General features: G+C 44.3%; 3 protein-coding genes across 5 annotated transcripts; 1 reads left to right on the top strand and 2 right to left on the bottom strand.

Moving 5' to 3' along the window:
- Positions 1–307: 307 nt before the first annotated feature.
- Positions 308–4,143, bottom strand: CUNH7orf25 (chromosome unknown C7orf25 homolog). Of its 3 annotated transcripts, none has more exons than XM_051798759.1 (2): positions 3,905–4,143; positions 308–1,885 (listed from the first exon to the last, which is right to left on the bottom strand). In XM_051798759.1, the coding sequence occupies exon 2, from the start codon at positions 1,867–1,869 to the stop codon at positions 601–603; it is 1,269 nt and encodes a 422-aa protein (XP_051654719.1). In that variant the 5' UTR covers positions 1,870–1,885; positions 3,905–4,143; the 3' UTR covers positions 308–600. The 3 variants fall into 3 exon arrangements, with proteins under 3 accessions (XP_051654719.1, XP_051654721.1, XP_051654720.1); XM_051798761.1 differs by lacking the exon at positions 3,905–4,143 and adding an exon at positions 3,500–3,559; XM_051798760.1 differs by lacking the exon at positions 3,905–4,143 and adding an exon at positions 2,158–2,867.
- Positions 4,144–7,583: 3,440 nt separating this feature from the next.
- On the bottom strand, positions 7,584–13,772 carry PSMA2 (proteasome 20S subunit alpha 2). Its single transcript, XM_051798772.1, has 8 exons — positions 13,639–13,772; positions 11,429–11,505; positions 10,742–10,874; positions 10,226–10,348; positions 9,789–9,870; positions 8,637–8,710; positions 8,127–8,184; positions 7,584–8,045 (listed from the first exon to the last, which is right to left on the bottom strand). The coding sequence occupies exons 1-8, from the start codon at positions 13,677–13,679 to the stop codon at positions 7,929–7,931; spliced, it is 705 nt and encodes a 234-aa protein (XP_051654732.1). The 5' UTR covers positions 13,680–13,772; the 3' UTR covers positions 7,584–7,928.
- A 115-nt stretch (positions 13,773–13,887) lies between these two features.
- Positions 13,888–16,438, top strand: MRPL32 (mitochondrial ribosomal protein L32). The gene is made up of 3 exons (XM_051798773.1): positions 13,888–14,143; positions 15,045–15,229; positions 15,814–16,438. Exons 1-3 carry the CDS (start codon positions 13,903–13,905, stop codon positions 16,066–16,068), a joined length of 681 nt encoding a protein of 226 aa, XP_051654733.1. The 5' UTR covers positions 13,888–13,902; the 3' UTR covers positions 16,069–16,438.
- The last annotated feature ends 492 nt before the right edge of the window (positions 16,439–16,930 follow it).

The following is a 16,930-nucleotide window of genomic DNA, read 5'->3' as shown; positions in this document are numbered from 1 at the left end:
TTTTCCAGGAATTTTAAAGCTGTTGCCCAATTCAGTCTAACATGGTATACATGTAGAGGTTCCTTTCGGTAAGAGAAAGAAGGCTTAAGTTGGTTTCTATTCATGGCTACTAGTCACGTCTTCATAAAACATCATATACCAAAAAGGCACAGGTGTCTATGCAAGGTACCTCTGAATCAACAAAGAATTCAATCGAATAGGATAGGTGAAAGAAATATTTAAGTTCCACGGAAGTCAAGCCCAAAGTTCATCTATGATGGATCTTACCTCTCTGTAGAGGACAAAAATGACAAGGGTACAATAGCTATTGTGCTTTAACTGAACTTTTTAATAGGGATGGATACAATTAATACACTGTAAGCCAGTTAACAATTTTCATTGACATCTTATTACTTTAGTGAATAAATTAATGGTCAGCTGAACAAAAAACCCGCAGGGAATGAGTGAATATATTGCAAATCCCTCAAGGAGTTCTTCCACTGCTACATTTACTGTCATCACTGATACACACCCAAAACTGTATTGCTATGATTCTTCTGTTTCTCAAAAAGCCTCCACTGCAGCACCTACAGTATTTCCATGACTAACTGATTCAATGACTTATAGTCCATTATCAGATGGGCAGCTCTTTGGTAAAGGTGTGGCAGCAGATTCTTTGCTTTCTGTCAATGCTCGTGGCTGATGGACAAAAACGCTGAATCTGACGCCTTGGTTTGCTGCTGCCCTCACAAACCCACTATTTGCGGTCATGGTGATGGCTTTCAAAGTGTCTCCTGTCCCAAAAATGGTTAGAGAACGGCTGTTGATTTTTGAACTAGCCACTAGTCCTAAGGCACGCTCAGATGGCTGATCTGGCACCACGGTAACCCTTTTAACAAGCAATGCAGCTCGCTCTTTCTCCCCAGGTCCTCCCAGCGTTTCCAAGATGGACTGAAAATCTCTGACAGCAGATTCGCAGGCAAAGAGCTCTTTTCCCTCCATGAACTCCTCCAGCTGAGGCAGCACTCTCTCCTTCCTTTCTTGGGCTGCTTGCTCTGTCAGCACTTTTTCTTTGAAGACAAAGTAGCAGCCTCCATAGCTCAGAGCAGAGACATAGGTTATTAAGGTAGTGATGTCCAAGTTAACTCTATTGCAGACATTTACTTTGATCTGAGTAGGAAAAGCAATGCTGGCCACTAAATTCTCCCGGTCCACTCTGGTCACCTGCAGGAGTTCAGGGCCTTCTTCATCTGATTCACTGGCGCTAGGGTGCTCGCTGTCTGCAGATGGCTCCACCAGTGAGTTCACAGCAACAACATCTCCTCTCACAGATATTCCCATCTCCTTGAGTCTCTCTGCCATAGGACTGGACACGCTGTTGTAGAACGCAAAGATGATGTGGGGATTGCTGTACTCCACCGGCTGCTGATGGCTTGCTTGCAGGAAGTCCTCTGCCTGCTCAATGACGCTTTTGTCACCATACTGGCCTCTCCCCAGCCAGATGTTATGCAGAGCCTCAGCTTTCCGACCGATGGCCTTCACCCATGTGTGACCTCCGTTTGCAACAACATCTACCACCAGGGTCTGTTTGTCTCCAAACTTGTCCTCATAAGCAAAGACATGGAGGACACTGACAACATCCTCCAGATTTTCTGCTGACTGAATAATGGCTTGGAGGTGGGTAAGGTTTGTACTCTGCAGATGGGACTCTTTAATGGCCACTTTCCCTGCCTCCACCTTGTGTAAGAAGTTTAGCTCAGCCTTCAGTTTGCTACATAGTTTTGCCCCACCTTCTATTCTCCTTTTCTGGGACTTGGAAAGGGCTTCTGCTCTCTTGATCAAATCTTTGGCAACAGCAATTCTTTCACAAAGCAGTGACTGCACAGACATGTTGGAAACATTATTCCTATCAAGTGAGAGCAAAAGAGAAGATTGTTATTGCATGGCCAAAAATAAAGACAGTGAAAAGAGGTCTTTACAACAGCATATACTCAAGCTTTGCGGTAGACTTCATGCAACAGCTACCGGTATTGTAAAGCACAAGCATCTGGAACCTCAGCACAAGTCCCAGCAAAGAGTTCAATTCCTTTCCTTTACCTTTGGACATCCAACCCACAGACTCAGAAAACCTCAGTTCTTATCTAGGAAGAACAGCAGCATTCAGGTCTCCACACACACCTTCCAGGTTTGTAGTTTCTTTCCAGTGCCCCCTCCTCCTTCTCTGCATAGGAGCCCTTCACTGAACCAGTCACTTAGATGTTAACTCTTACAGCTCGTTTGCAAAAGCTGCCATCCAGAGCAAAATTAGAAATACAGTTAATGCCATAAGTAAATGCCTCTCTCTCTCATCACAGTTATCATTAAAATTAAAAGATACCCACCATGCTCACAGATACACATAAAAACTGTGAAGTCTGACTCCCAGTAAGTATTTTAACACAGCATAGAGGAAGCCCATTGCACTTTACAATTCTGGGGAGCACGGTTCTATCCTCTCCAGCTTCCAACCTGCACTGTTCAGCTCAGTGGATTAGCCCCTCAGAGACTGGAACGAGTTGCCCAGAGAAGCTGTGGATGCCCCATGTCTGGAAGTATTCCAGGCCAGGTTTGATGGGGCTTTGAGCAACCTGGTCTAGTGGAAGGTGTCCCTGCCCATGGCAGGGGGAAACTAGATGACCTTTAATGTCCCTTCCAACCCTAACCATTGTATGTTTCTATTATACGGCATTGCGACAAGACTATGATTCACAATTCTAGAGTCAGGAGAACCTAGAAATTGCTATGCTTTCTAATTCTACCAAGAGATGTACTGTGTTGCATCTGATAAATCTATTCCTTTGCATTTGTATTATTTTAGTATGCCTCCCTTAAGTAAAGTATGATAGGAATTACTTCACTGAATGCGTGCTGTCTTTGAAAAATGTAGGATTCATGCCACAGCAAACAACAGCACAATGATGGGCAGTAAATAACCATAGTGAATAGTGAAATTAATCAATTTTGACTCCCAGTTACAAGTATAAACACTGTAATTCTTACCTAACCTGCACGTTGAAGCAAACTGGTGTTAAAGGACAAGACAAACGAGCAACAGGACACGGCCTGGGTCTTACAACAGGCTCTGCCAGTGCAGCAGTGGAGCCTGCCTTCAAGGAGTGGAAATCACCCTTGCACTACGCACAAGTGGAAACACAGCCAGAATTAGCTGCTACTGGCCCAGTCAACATCCAGCATGTCCAAGAAGCCCAATGCCTTCCGACCCGACCTACTGACTCTCTTTAGACAGAGCAATCAGCCTTTCCCCCCCAAAGTCTTCTCTTACAAGCTTATTCTTGTGTGTAAATCAATGAGTAAACCCCCACGGTTAGCACTTGGGCACCTTTCCCCACAGCAGCTACAACTCCTAGTCCAGGCACACTGAGACTTAAACAGAGAGAACATCAAGGGTTGCAGTGAGAGTAAACCCACAAACCCAAATACTTTTACAGCACAACAACTGCACGGTGGCCCCATTACGAACCGCAGGCTCCTCTTTGCCCCCTCCTTTCCCCTCAGGGCCCGACGTTTCCCGTGCGGGGACCGCAGGACCGGCCGCCCCTCCCCGCCCCCGCCCCGCCATCACGTGGCCGCAGCACCGGGGAGGCCGCGGCGCCATCTTCGGTGAGGGCAAAGCGCCCTTAGCGCTCGCCCCCGGCCCGGCGGCCCCGGCTCCCTCCACACTCGCCCTCCACCCACATTCTGGCCCCGGCAGGGCGGGCGGCGGGACGCCGCCGGACGCCGGCTCTTGTCCCCACTATCGCCCTCGTCCCCCAGTCACTGCCGGGGCGCGATGTGCCCGGGTCAGCCTCGCCTCTCCGGGCGCTCCCAGCCCCGCTCCCTCCCCCGGGCCCGCCGCCTTTCCCCGGCCCCCGCAGCCCGTACTCACAGCCCAGCGGGCACAGCCCTCGCCCCGAGCCGGCGTGGCGTGTGGCTGCTCGGCCCGGCCGGCACCTCCCCCGGGGCCGCCGGGCGGGGACACGGCACCACCCGCCTCGCTCCGCCGCACCCGGCCCGCCCGGCCTGGCCACGCTCACCAGGGTGCCCGCCGCTTGTCCCGAAAGCCTGTAAGGGCCAAGGGCAATACGTCAGGTCAGACACAGTCACTGAGTCACAGAATATGCTGAGTTGGAAGGGACCAACAAGGATCATCGAGTCCAACTCCTGGTCCTCCACAGGACCATCCCCAAGAGTCACACCACGTGCCCGAGAGTATTGTCCAAACACTTCTTGAACTCTGTCAGGCTTGGTGCTGTAAGCACTTACCTGTGGAGCCTGTTCCAGTGCTCAACCACCCTCTGGGTGAAGAACCTTTCCCTAATATCTAACCTAAACCTTTCCTGACATAACTTCAGGCCGTTCCCATGGTCCTGTCACTGGTCCCCACAGAGATCAGTGCCTGCCCCTCCTTTTTCCCTCACAAAGAAGTTGTTAAACTGCATTGAGGTCTCCCCTCAGTCTCCTCCAGGCTGAACAGACCAAGTGACCTCAAGGAAGGGGGAAGTTGCCGTCCTTTGGATGCTAACAGCTTAATATCTTTCTTATACTGTGGTGACCAAAACCACACACAATATTCAAGGTGAGGCTTCACCAGTGCAGAGTAGAGTGGGAACAGACAGGCCAGAAACAATTTGGCCTGGGACTTTCAACTTCAGCAGAGAAACAGCAGCCATGGCTCCGTGCACGCTGGACCCACGCCCATTGAATCCATGAAGCTTGGACAACAAAACTAGCCCATAAAAAACGATTCTGTGCTAAATGTGAGCAAGTGTCCCCTATGCTTGCCCCAAGTTGCTGCCCGCCTTCGTGCAGCAGACATAGCCATCGTCTTGCCTCTCTCCATGCAGCAATATTCCCTACCTGCATGGGAAAGACTTGCCTTCTTGATCGCTGGTTCCTGCAGGGAGTAAGTGCCTAAATGATTTCACAAGATCTGGAAAGCAATAGTAAGACAAAGTAAGTTGTAAGGGGCTTACTGCACCTGTACTTTACTGTGTGAGTGACCGTGCACTGTAAAAAAGGGGTTGTGCACTCTCCCTCACTGGAGATACTGGGGAACTGTCTGGACACAATCTTGTGCCATGTGCTCTAGGATGACGCTGCTTGAGCAGGGAGGTTGGACTGGGTGTGGTCCCTTCCAACCTGACCCATCCTGTGACTCTGTGACTTAAAGTAATAACTTAATGAAATGATAATACTGTTCTCAGAGCCCGATCCTAATAGTTAATAAATCCCAATTCTCATAGGTGTCACACTGCTCTATCTTGGAGCAGACCATCTTGCAGGACAAACAAGCCTCAGGTGCCCAAGCAGCCATCACCTGCTTTAAGTGATTGCTGTCTCTTCTTCTTTCAGATTAGGAACAAGCTAAACGAAGCAGTCACACTTCATGGCTAGCTGAAATAATCTCACCTGCAATTTGTCATTTCTCACAAAGAGTATTTGTCTGCTTTATAGCCCCTTGACCCCACTTTATGCAAGGAGCAATAAATCATTACTATGGAAATTATGACTTGGGGCTCCCATATCATACTGCAGAGAGACAGCCTGAGGAAAGCACTCTAAAGGGAAAGTACTCTCAGAGGAAAGTTACAACTGCTCACCGTTTTGAAGCTTTTTGTTGTAAGAGGAGCCTAGTGATAGTATTCTCATGTTTTTCAAGGCACACTTCTATTTGTCCTCAGAAGAAAAATGTGCCACCATTGAAAAATAAATATTATTTTACCAATTCAAATAGTTTATATTCCTAAAAAGCACTCAGTGAAGCAACCTGGCAACCAGAGGTGGTCATTCAGAGTATCTGACAAATGTAGTAGCTTCATGCTGCCACCCATTTGCAACATTGGTCCAACATGAAGTAAACTCAGCAACACTTCTGAAGTACTGAAGTGCTAAAATTGCCCTGTGCTGTAATGATTGCCTGTCCTGGCAGGATGGGGGGGAGTGGGGAAACACCCCCTCAACACTTATACCTATTATCAGGTATCTCACAGACAGTATTTTCCTAATTCAGAACACAATAGCTTCTGTACAATGCACAAAACAGTTACTACATTTAAATTATTAAACCACAGGAAACTATGGATGATACAGGTTTTTTTCCCTTCCCTTTGCCACCTGTAAATTAGTAACATTCTCCAGATGGCAGGTGCTCAATTTTTTAAAAACCAAAACCACAGCCCCCAAACCTCAAGAGATTTTTGTTTGTTTCTCCCACTGTTGCCATCTTGGCAGTGAGAAAGCATGACTTATTTGAAACTTGCTTTGGTTTCAACTACCCTTCATAGGGTGTTCTTTGCTAATCAACTGTTTCTAGTAGCAGAGACAATTAAACTACTGCAGTTCAGGCTAACCATTTTCTGAAGTACTTACCTACATTTTTTCATATAGAAAACCCTTTTGAATATTTATATATCATTAAAACACCGACTACGTATAAATACTTTAAACTGAAGATGCAGCAATATCAAGTCTTCAGTTTCAGTTCCGAGTTGTTTAATTTTCTCTAGAATAAGGATCAGAGTATGGACTGATTTTCAGAGCCAAATACTCAAAAAGTGATCTGGAGGAACTGTTTGGACAGAGCTTTTATTTCTGACATTAGGAAATAAAATTTCATTTATGGCATGCTTCAGAAACTCTTATTTACCTGATGATAACATGAACCATCAGAAGACAGACACTGGAAAACACAAGTCAATTAGGTTATACACTACTTTCTGCAGACTGATACTTTGTATTTCCTTCATCAGTTATGGCTGGATGACATGTAGCCTGCCAGGCACCTCCCCTCCACCCTTAGGCTTACACACAAGCAGAGGGATGCAGCTGTCACTCCGAGTTCATTATCAACATTTTAACTATGAGATTGCTTTAAAAAAATATAAAATCTGCATACAGTAACTTAAACTGCTGCAGACCAGGTTATTTCTGCTGAACCCCCCACCATATATTTATCCTTTCTTTTGTAGTAAATTCTGTGTTTCTTTATGACCTGACCAACTCTATACATGTAACAAATGTATTGATACATACACCCCCCACAAATAATATCCAAGTTCTGCACCTGTCTTTAGAGTTATCTTGCAAGTTGGAAAATATTTGAGGACAATTCAAGGGATAAAGTCATTACATTACGTACTCTCATTCTGTTTTGTAACTCCTGTTGATTTTTATTGATGGTGATAAATGCATTTAGTTTTCAGCAAGAGTTATTACTTCTATTTTTTCTAACAATATTTCAGGGTTGAAAAAGTGCAATTTCTAGGGCCACGAAAATAACTCAAGTAATGGAAAACAAGTTCTTGTGACACAAAGACGAAGAAGGTCAAAAGCAGAGAGGCTCAAGTAGATTGCAGTTCATACCTGAAATGGAAGACTGTTCTGTCTCTTTGTGAAAGTACATGATTTTTTACACCAGATAAAACCATTTCTGGAAATTACTTAACATTTAAACAATATTCCAAAGTGAAAAATTATCCTGTCCGCTCAACATTTAAATTCTTTAAAAGGTCTAACATGAATCCATCATGGCTGTATGGGAAAAACTGTTTCCTCAAAAATAAAGATACTGAAATCTAAGCTTTATGCAGATAAACAAGCTAGGATTAAAAAGACACACGGACACTTTCCCCCAAAACATTGGCCTTCGATTTTATTCTTTAGCCTTTTTCAAGCTGTCACTATAACTTTACATTTTGTACAGTATTTTGTGTATCAAGGGAAAGAATTATCTTTAACAAGATTTCATGTATTACAATATTAAGGACTGTTGTATTTGCACCCATGATGTTTAAAAAATCTCTCAGACAAACCATGTAGAAATAAGTATGCAAAAACTGCAAAGAAAAACATTTAAGTAGCCAAAATTAAAAAGACCTTTGTGTGAACCACACAGTCTTGCTTGGTTTCTACTAGGCTATTGCAGCCAAGTAGTCTTTAACCTCAGTTGGAGTGAGCCTCCTAAAACCAGCTTCATTACAGATGCCAACTTCAATGTTGTCTTCTGTCATTTGCCCTTCAAAGCTCTCCTATTAAAAAAAATACAGTTCAGTGGATCATATCAATGAAGTCATAACATAAGAAACTTCTTTCTTAAATATTTTGCTCACCTTTAGTGTTAAAATAGCTGTATGAATGGCATCTTCGAGCTCCAAATCTTCATTGTATCTGTAAACAGACATTTATGTATTTCAGCAAGGGACAAAGCTCTTTCCAAATTTTACTAATTCTGGAGTCTCTAAAAACCCAAACACTACTAAAAATCTTTCTCATACAAATATTATTTGTAAGCACTGTAACATTATGAGTCAAAGTTATTATTTGTCAAAATAAGAACAGTACTTTTCACACTGACACTGTATATAACAATATTGCTGCAAATTATGTTGAATATAATGTTTATTGCACTCAGACAATTCTCCATAAACACAAAAGTTAGAGTTTAAATAAATCAAATTTCCTGTGCATATGTAAGTAAGTAAACTAGAAGCATCACATCTTAAGTATTTTAAAACTTTATTCTGATAATCTAAAAAGTGTGCATTTTTTTTAATCTGGCTGTTTTACGTGGAATCTGAACAAAACACAGTATCCTTTTAGACAAGTATCAAATACATTACCTTTTCTCAAGGAATGTTTTCCCATTGACATAATTTTTTCCCATTGCTGTTGCTTTCCATGCAAAGTAAGCTCCCTGTAAAAGCAACAATCTATTGAACTGTTCTGTGTGACTTAGTCAAACACTATGTATTCAATTACTTGGGAAAAAAGTACAGCAACAATTACGAAAATACTGAATGTTCTGAGACTATGGGAGATAATTTTGGATCACATTCAGAATAATTTGATACAGGAACATATGCTGTGAAAATGTACAGAATGTTTGTACGGGGCCCAAACTATTTTCATCCTCCCACTACTTTGAAAGATGAACTAGTAAGTAGGTAGCATAGCTTTGATTTGGGATTCCTTAAACAGAAATAGTATGTTTGCCTTTGAGAAAGTGCACAGTCAGATCCTTACTGAGGTTCACTCCACTCTTCTTTTTGAAGACTAGGTAGTATAAAAAAACTTGTTGCAAACCAGCTATCTGATTTATGTTAGCTACTAACAGGATATTTAGCCATCACTTGTATTCTCTCTGGCATGAAGACTATCAGCAGGTCTATGCCTTAATCAAATTGCCTTAAGGAACCTGCATTTTGCTTTTTACGTTGGAGAATCAGGCAGTAATTCAAACTTCTGAAGCTCACTGATGATCATGACAGTGACCTCCTCGTTTTTTTTGTCTGAAGCACTGCACCTCACATGTGCATCAAAGGGTAGTTTTTCAGAAGTGCAGAGCAAACCTAGCTAATAAACTCACTTAACCACTGTCATTAAATACAAAGGCACGTGCATTATGTTTCACAATACAACAGCTTTTGACTTAACTTCCATTCAGTTTTGAGCAGCATAAGCAGACTTTTTTTTTTTCTGGTATCTGTTGCAGAAGGCAATTTTTGCTGGCACAATCAACTAGGAAAGGCATGAAAAGGGTTGGTGATCTCCCTGAAAAGCAGCTCCCATCCCTCAAGCAGTTCAGGAACATGTAGGTCCAGAATGATCCAGACTTGCTCCAAGCACCTACTGAAATGGCTCATTCTGAAGTTATGTTAAGGTATCTTTTGTTCTAGCTCTGCATTGTTCTCATCACAGAAAGTATTTCATAAGCATCTGTGAAATTTCATGTTTTATAAAAGCAGCAGAATTTACAAATGTAAGATACTTACAGATGGATCCGACTGAAATAAATACGGCCGCCCTTCATTCCAGCCACATATTAGCAGTGACACACCAAAAGGACGAACACCACTACAGGAAAACAAAATGATAAATTATTCAGTGAAAGGCAAAGGTGACTAAATTATTTTGGATGTGTTAACCTTCTCCCAAATGGTTCCCACCAGACTGTAGCTGTGATGAGGAATGACTAGTCAACCACCAGAACAAGCCCAAATAATGCTGCCTTGTCTGACGTGTTGGTTTGCAAGATATGGAGACTCATTCTCAGCCAGTGCCAGTCCACGCTCCTCCAACTGGCCCACTTTCTGTGCATGTTCTCCACTGAAAAACTGTCTTTGACACAAAAACTTGAATCATTGGGTAGCTGTTACTCCTTACTTTTAAAAACCATCTTTCTAAGCAACTTTGCAATTCCACCACATACCCAGATTGCGTGTATTCCTGCATCACAGAAGCAATTCTCTGTACTAGCTGAGCTGTTGGAATGGGCTCATGATAAACCAAGTAATACTGCTGGGCCAGCTTCCGAGCTCTGTGCACAAGTACTCTAAAAACAAAGACAAAATTACTATGTCAAAGAAATTCTAACTAGAACTGAAAACTCTTAATAAATACAATGCTACAGAGTTGTTCCTCGGTCGTAACATTAATGTAAGAAAACAGACTGTGCTGGCTTACCTTTATCAACTGAGTAATCTCTGAAACACTTAAACTGAAACTAAGGTTGAATAACACCACTTTCATTCTTCACATAAAAGGTTATTTGACAAGGTATCAGATATATTAAGGAGAATTTCAAGTGAATGTCATTTTATTATAATAAAATATGGTATTACAACATATACTTAGAAAGACTTAGAAACAGCTAATTGCTACCTGCTTCTTACACTTCTTGCATGAAAATGGATCTAAGTGGTGATCAAACAAGATGTTTTCATACCTGTAATCTGGACCCATTCCACTGTACACTAAACCTATATGTTTGGTAATTGGTTCTACTTTGTGGACACTCCTTTCATCATACAGAATGGATTTCTGCTTCTTCTCAGTTGCCAACACCACTCCATTTGCAGCTGGAAAAGAACAGGAAATTTTTTTAAATATTAAACTAAAACTATGGAAAGCAGTTGAAACACAGAACAAGTTTATCGGACTAAAAATTTTCTTCCTCTATTTTTAAAAAAACTCTTCAAGTTTACAATCGTGTTAAAGAGAGATACTTTGATGAGTCCACCCAACCCATTGTTTCTCATTTTAAATAACCATACAGCTCCCACAGTCTCATTCTAAAGATTCTGAATAACATTAATAATTGAGTAATCAAAGTAACTTTTTTGTGTGTAATTTCTATATATAAGGATAGGAACAATCAAAAAAAACCCAAACCAAACACCTATCTCTACCACCTGAACGTCTACAGAATCACCCAGAAAAGAACCCCAGAAAACACTAAACCTATTAAAACATTTGAAAATCCACTGAAAGAGTAACAAAATATGTAACAGAAGGAAAGATAAAGAAAGGTCCAATACACAGGACCCAGTACATAATCCAAAATGATTTAGTTCTCTCAAAGGATAGTCAGAATCCCAAATCCTTCACTAAAGTAGTTATTTTCTGGACATACCTTTAATACCAACTGATGGAGCTCCTGCAGCTACTGCAGCCAAAGCATATTCAATCTGAACAAGCTTTCCAGAAGGACTAAAAAGGAAGACACAAAAGAAAGATTAACATAATTCCAATGCACTCAAATCTTTCCTACAACAATCTGATGCCAACTTGCTTTTTTAAGCCTCTTTACATCCGGCAATAGCATATTCTGACCAGAATTTAAAAAACAAACAAACAAACAACAAAACCCCAGAGGTCTGAAGACCTGTAAGAGCTTCTAAAGGAGTTGGACTGGTTCAGCACAGAAGTCACTGCTGCACAGTGCTACTGGGATACTCACACAGCATTAACCTACAGCCCTCATGAAAGCTAAGGTGTCACAGGTGGGGAGCAGTGACTGGGATGCAGGTTGAAGGAGGACGAGTCCGTTCTCCAATTTTATACCATTTTAAAAAAGTTTTCCACTCAGAGGGAAAAATCTTCAGAGTGTGTCATGAGTTTCTACTCACGATATACATTATATGTGTGGTGTCCAAAAGTTTTCAAGACACTGAGGTTCTCTGCTGAAAGGTACCAGCAAAAAACAGCTATGCTTTTTGACAGATAAGCACAAGACAGAAACAACCTCTGTTCCATTTCCAGGTATTCCTGAATTTCTCTTTAACAATCCATGTGCTGGTAATGGATGCAGGATCATCAGAACAGAAATAAAGGAGTTAAAGCTGGCATAGTAACTTACTCATTAGGAGTGGGATCAAGAGGTCCATTCTTGACCCTTAGAGAAAAGGACAGCACAGAGACAGCCACTCACTTGTCAAGTGATTTTGCAAGTGGGATCTAGTGCCTGGGCTGTATTTCAGACACCGCTGCTTTAACAGTTGCAGAAGTAAAATAGAAAATTATGTAACTTGGTGCTTAGATGAGTCAGAAAGAACAAAGTAAGCCGTAACCAAGCACTGTAGTAATTTATACACTGAGGAAACAGGTTATAAAGGTGACAAAGTAATAATTCTGGCTTCTCCACTACAAAATACCAATAAATCAGAACAAGAGTTCCGAGCACATAGTGCTTCTGTACAATACGAAAAGTTTGTAACTCCCCCAGGAAACCATTTCCGAAAGCTAATAGAGAATTCAATCTGCTAGAGCACAGCAAGCATGCTGGGCTGCTTCCATCCATTAAAAACACTCTTTTCATCATTTTAGGTCATGAGCTGCTTCATTTGCTTAACTGCAACAAGCCTTTAGCAACTCACTCTGCGATTACACAGCACAACTCTCCTCTGAGGTTAAGGGGGTCTAACTTCACCACAAGCAGCATATAAAGGTTCTTGCTTTTTTGCCAGTTTTTCTTTTTTATATGTATAACCTAGTCCTGGATAGCTTAATAGTTTCATCAAAAAATGAATGGAAGGTAATTTCCTTTTCTCTGAATTAATCTTAAGTCTGTGTATTAGAGCAACATCTCAACAGACACCACTCCAACAGCAGCATATTCATTCTGTGCATGCAACCATCCCACATCCAGGCTGTGCACAACACGAAGTACACGGAAAGCAGCAACTGCAGAGTGCAGCAAGAAGAAAAATACACTACTTTATAACTCATCTGCTTCATTCATTCCCGCATCTGCAAAGCCTGTTCTGAAGCAAGCTCTCAAGATACCACAGCTCAGCTGTCGTCACGCATTTCCAGTTAGCTCAGAACCACAGAATCACTCCCCAGCCTAAAGAGTCGGGGGGGGGGGGGGGGGGGAGAACCCTGCTAAGCCGTTTCACCAAGCACTCGCTGCAGGGCCAGTGCCGAGACAGATCTTAGCTTGGCCCACAACGAGAACAGACACAAGCAGCGCCCGCAGCGGGCCCCGAGGTCAGCGACAGACAGCCGGTGGGAGTCGGGACTCTCCCGCAGCACCCGCCTCCGCCCCCGGGGGTGCCAGCAGCCCTTCAGGTCGGCAAGAGTCTGTTGCAGCTGCATGTCCCCCTCGGGCCAAGGCAGCACCGCCCGATCCCCGCCGCTCTCCCCACGCCCGCCGTCCCTGTGCGGGTCCGGCCCCCGCTGCCCCTCAGCGCCCGGAGGCCCGATGACTCTGCAAAGCGACCCCTCGGTCCTGCGTCGCCGCCGCCAGCAGGCCGCTCCGTGCAAGCTGCGTGCCGCCCTCCCGCTGGCCCGGCAGCCCGCCCGCCGCTGCCCCTGGGCCTGCAGCCGCCCCTGCGCTGGCACCTGAAGGTGGTGAGGGAGAAGCTGTAGCCGCGCTCCGCCATCTTGGCACCACCCCTGCGCTCTCCGCGCCGGCTCCCTCGCGCACGCGCGGCCGCCGCTCCCGCTCCCTGCGCGGGGGCACGGCGAGCGCGCTGATTGGTGCGGTGGCCGCGCGTGACTGAGCCTGCCAGGATGCGGTTGGCGGAGAGGCGCGCCGTGAGGAGCGCTGGGAGTTGAAGTCCTCCACACGCCCTCCACTGCCCCTCCCTCCCGGTAGCGAGAGAAATGCTGGGACTTGGAGTTCCCGTCCAGTGTCCCTGCTATGCCGCGGCATGCGGCGGGCACTCGGTTTCCCAGGAGGCTCAGCGACAGGCGCACCTTCCCGGAGGGCTCGGCGAGGCCATGGCGGTGCTGGTGCTCGTCCGCTCTCCGCTGCCGCGGCTTCGCGCTCTCCTCCAGCGTTGCTGGGGGCGACTGGAGCGGGGCCTCTTGCCGGGCGGCCTAGGGGGCCAGAGCCCGCCCTGGGGTAAGTCCCACTCTGTTCTCCGCCCGCTGAAGGAACGGGACGCGTTCCTGTGCCACCTGCTCTTGGTGACTGCCTTGGCTGGGGGGCCGGACTAGATGATCTCCAGATCACTTGCATCTCTACAATTCTGTGATTCTGTGAGGGGGCGGTGTCAGGGCTGCGGGACTCGTTTTACCTTTGAACTGCTGGGGCGCGGCCCTGGCATCCGTGAGGGCGCAGGGCGGGGGCCGCCGCTCTGACCGCCTTCCTTCGGGGGTGGCCGCAGCATCGTGTCGTGTTTCCGCGGCCGCCAGCGAAAATGGGGTTGGCTGTAAGGAATTTCGCAGAATCACACCATATGCTGAGTTGGAAGGAACACACAAAGATCATGAAGTCCGACTCCTGGCTCTGCATAGGACAAGCCCAAGAGTCACACCCTGTGCCTGAGAGTATTGTCCAAACACTTCTTGAACTCTTATCAGGCTTGGTGCTGTGATCACTGCCCTGGAGAGCCTGTTACAGCACCCAGCCACCCTCTAGGTGAAGAACCTTTTCCTGAGATCCAACCTAAACCTTTCCTGACACAACTTCAGGCCATTCCCATGGTCCTGTCACTGGTCCCCACAGAGGAGAGATCAATGTCTGCCCCTCCTCTTCCCCTCACAGTGAAGTTGTTAAACTGCAATGAGATCTCCCCTCAGTCTCCTCCAGGCTGAACAGACCAAGTGACCTCAGCTGCTCCTCATACAGCTTCCCCTCAAGGCCCTTCACCATCTTTGTTGCCCTCCTTTGGACACTCTCTAAGAGCTTAGTATCTTTCCTATATTGTGGAGCCCAAAACTGCACACAGTATTCAAGGTGAGGCTGCACCAGTGCAGAGCAGAGCGGGACAATCCCCTCCCTCTTTTTCTTTCTCCTTCAGGACCAGCACTAGCTGTGCAAGCTCCAGCTGTTCTTCCACAAGCAGCAGATGAAAGCAGTGAAAGGAGTGCCGAAGCACCGGGTCTGTTGGAGAGCATCCTGTGGATGGCAGTGCCCAAGAAACGGCGCACCATTGAGGTGAACCGCTGCCGGCGGAGGCATCCCAGCAAGCTTATAGAAGTAAAGGTAATCACCAAGCTTCCACTGCCTTGCCACCATAACAACCACGAGTAATTTGGTTGCTGGCAAACAGGGCAGAGTAATATTTACACCAGTCATTTTTTACCTTGCTTGTTTTAGAGAATCATCGCAGTCATCAGTGCTGACTGAAAAAGCTTTCTGAACTTTGTTTATAAATAAAGAAGCATAAAAGACACTGTAATCTTTAAAATCCTTTGGAAGAGGTACATTCTTTGTGTGACAGTAGTCTGTCGTTAAATAAACAGTGAGACTTTAGGTGCAAGCCAACAAAATGAATTTTGGCTGAACAGATAGAGTAAGTGGAAAAGCTCTGTGCTTTCTATGCACCTAATTGAGTCATTATCAATAAGCGTAATGACTTAGATACTGACTTCACAGGCTGTTTTTAGTAGTGAGCATTTGACATAGCAACACATTACAGAAAAATTATATAGAAGAACAGATTTTTGAATGGTAATTGAACTTCTCTGGTATTTTGTTTAATTTTTTTAGTAGTTTGTGATTGCTCCCTGTTCTTTTGTTGCTGCTGTTCAAATTACAAAATTTCCTGTTTTCCACTGTTGTTTCAGAGGAACATAGATGTTTGTCCTGAGTGTGGAAACTTGAAACAGAAACACATCCTTTGTGGCTATTGCTACGCAAAGGTCAAAGCAGAAACTCATCTGATACGGATGGAAATGCGCAAAATGGAAGGAGGACCATTTAAGGCTCCAACTGTAGAGACTGTTGTCCTTTATGATGGAGAAAAGCCTTCAGAAAAAGATGAAGGCAAACGGATCATTGAAAGAGCCAGGAAACGCCCATCTTGGTTTGTTCAAAATTGATGCTATAGATTTAATGCTAACAAAAACAGTTGCTGCAGCAAGAGAAAAAATTATTTTCAAGAATGTTTTCTCCTTCACTCAATGTCAATACAGAACACCTATGGACTTTTGGGAAGTCTGCTTGATTCGTGTCATGCCATATGATTTGCAGTCAGGTGTTGTTTCTGTAGCATACAGTAGGAAGTGCTTCTCAGTGATACATCACAGCAGTCAACAAAGAGAAATCGGGATCTACTTTGGATTTGGACATCTGCGTACAGTACACTGAATAATTTACATGCTAATGTTCTGTGCTGGTTTTTGTAAATAACATCTTTTTAATAAAGGGAAAACATTCACAGGTGTACAATAAAGTGTTTTAAGTTTTCGGGGGAATCTGCTTTTTAGTTTTGGCTGCTGCTGTTTCTGAGGGAGAAAAAATGTTGAAAGCCAGTGTTGTTTAGAAACAAAGTTTATTTACAAGGAAAGATACAGTTATTTGGTTATTTCTGTGGTCTGGATCTCTCCACAATGCTGCTGTTTGAGATAATTGGTGATATTCCTGGTTTTGAGCAAAATAGTGATTGATACATAGTATTGGTACTTTTTCTGCACTGGATTGAAGGCTGAGTGTTCCTTCCTGTTGTCAGTATACAAAATTATTTTCTTTCTTAAAGGGATATGGAAGACCTATTTTCCCCCCTTTACAGTGCACTTGATTTCTTGAGTAAAATAGCAAATTGAAATGTAGTGACTGGAAATCTGTAAATTTGACAAGGGTCAAATCTGACTTTTTACCATCATTGCCCTTAAGTCATCTGGGTGGTCAGTGTGTGCTTGGGAAAACTGCAAACAGCCGTCCTGCCTTTGTCTGGAATCCTCT

The sequence above is a fragment of the Manacus candei genome, unplaced genomic scaffold (assembly GCF_025592945.1).
Source record: "Manacus candei isolate 608988 ecotype Guabito, Panama unplaced genomic scaffold, ASM2559294v1 h1tg000049l, whole genome shotgun sequence".
Taxonomy (NCBI): Eukaryota; Metazoa; Chordata; class Aves; order Passeriformes; family Pipridae; genus Manacus; species Manacus candei.
Note: the sequence above shows the minus strand (reverse complement) of the source record. Positions and strands in the feature narration are given on the sequence as shown.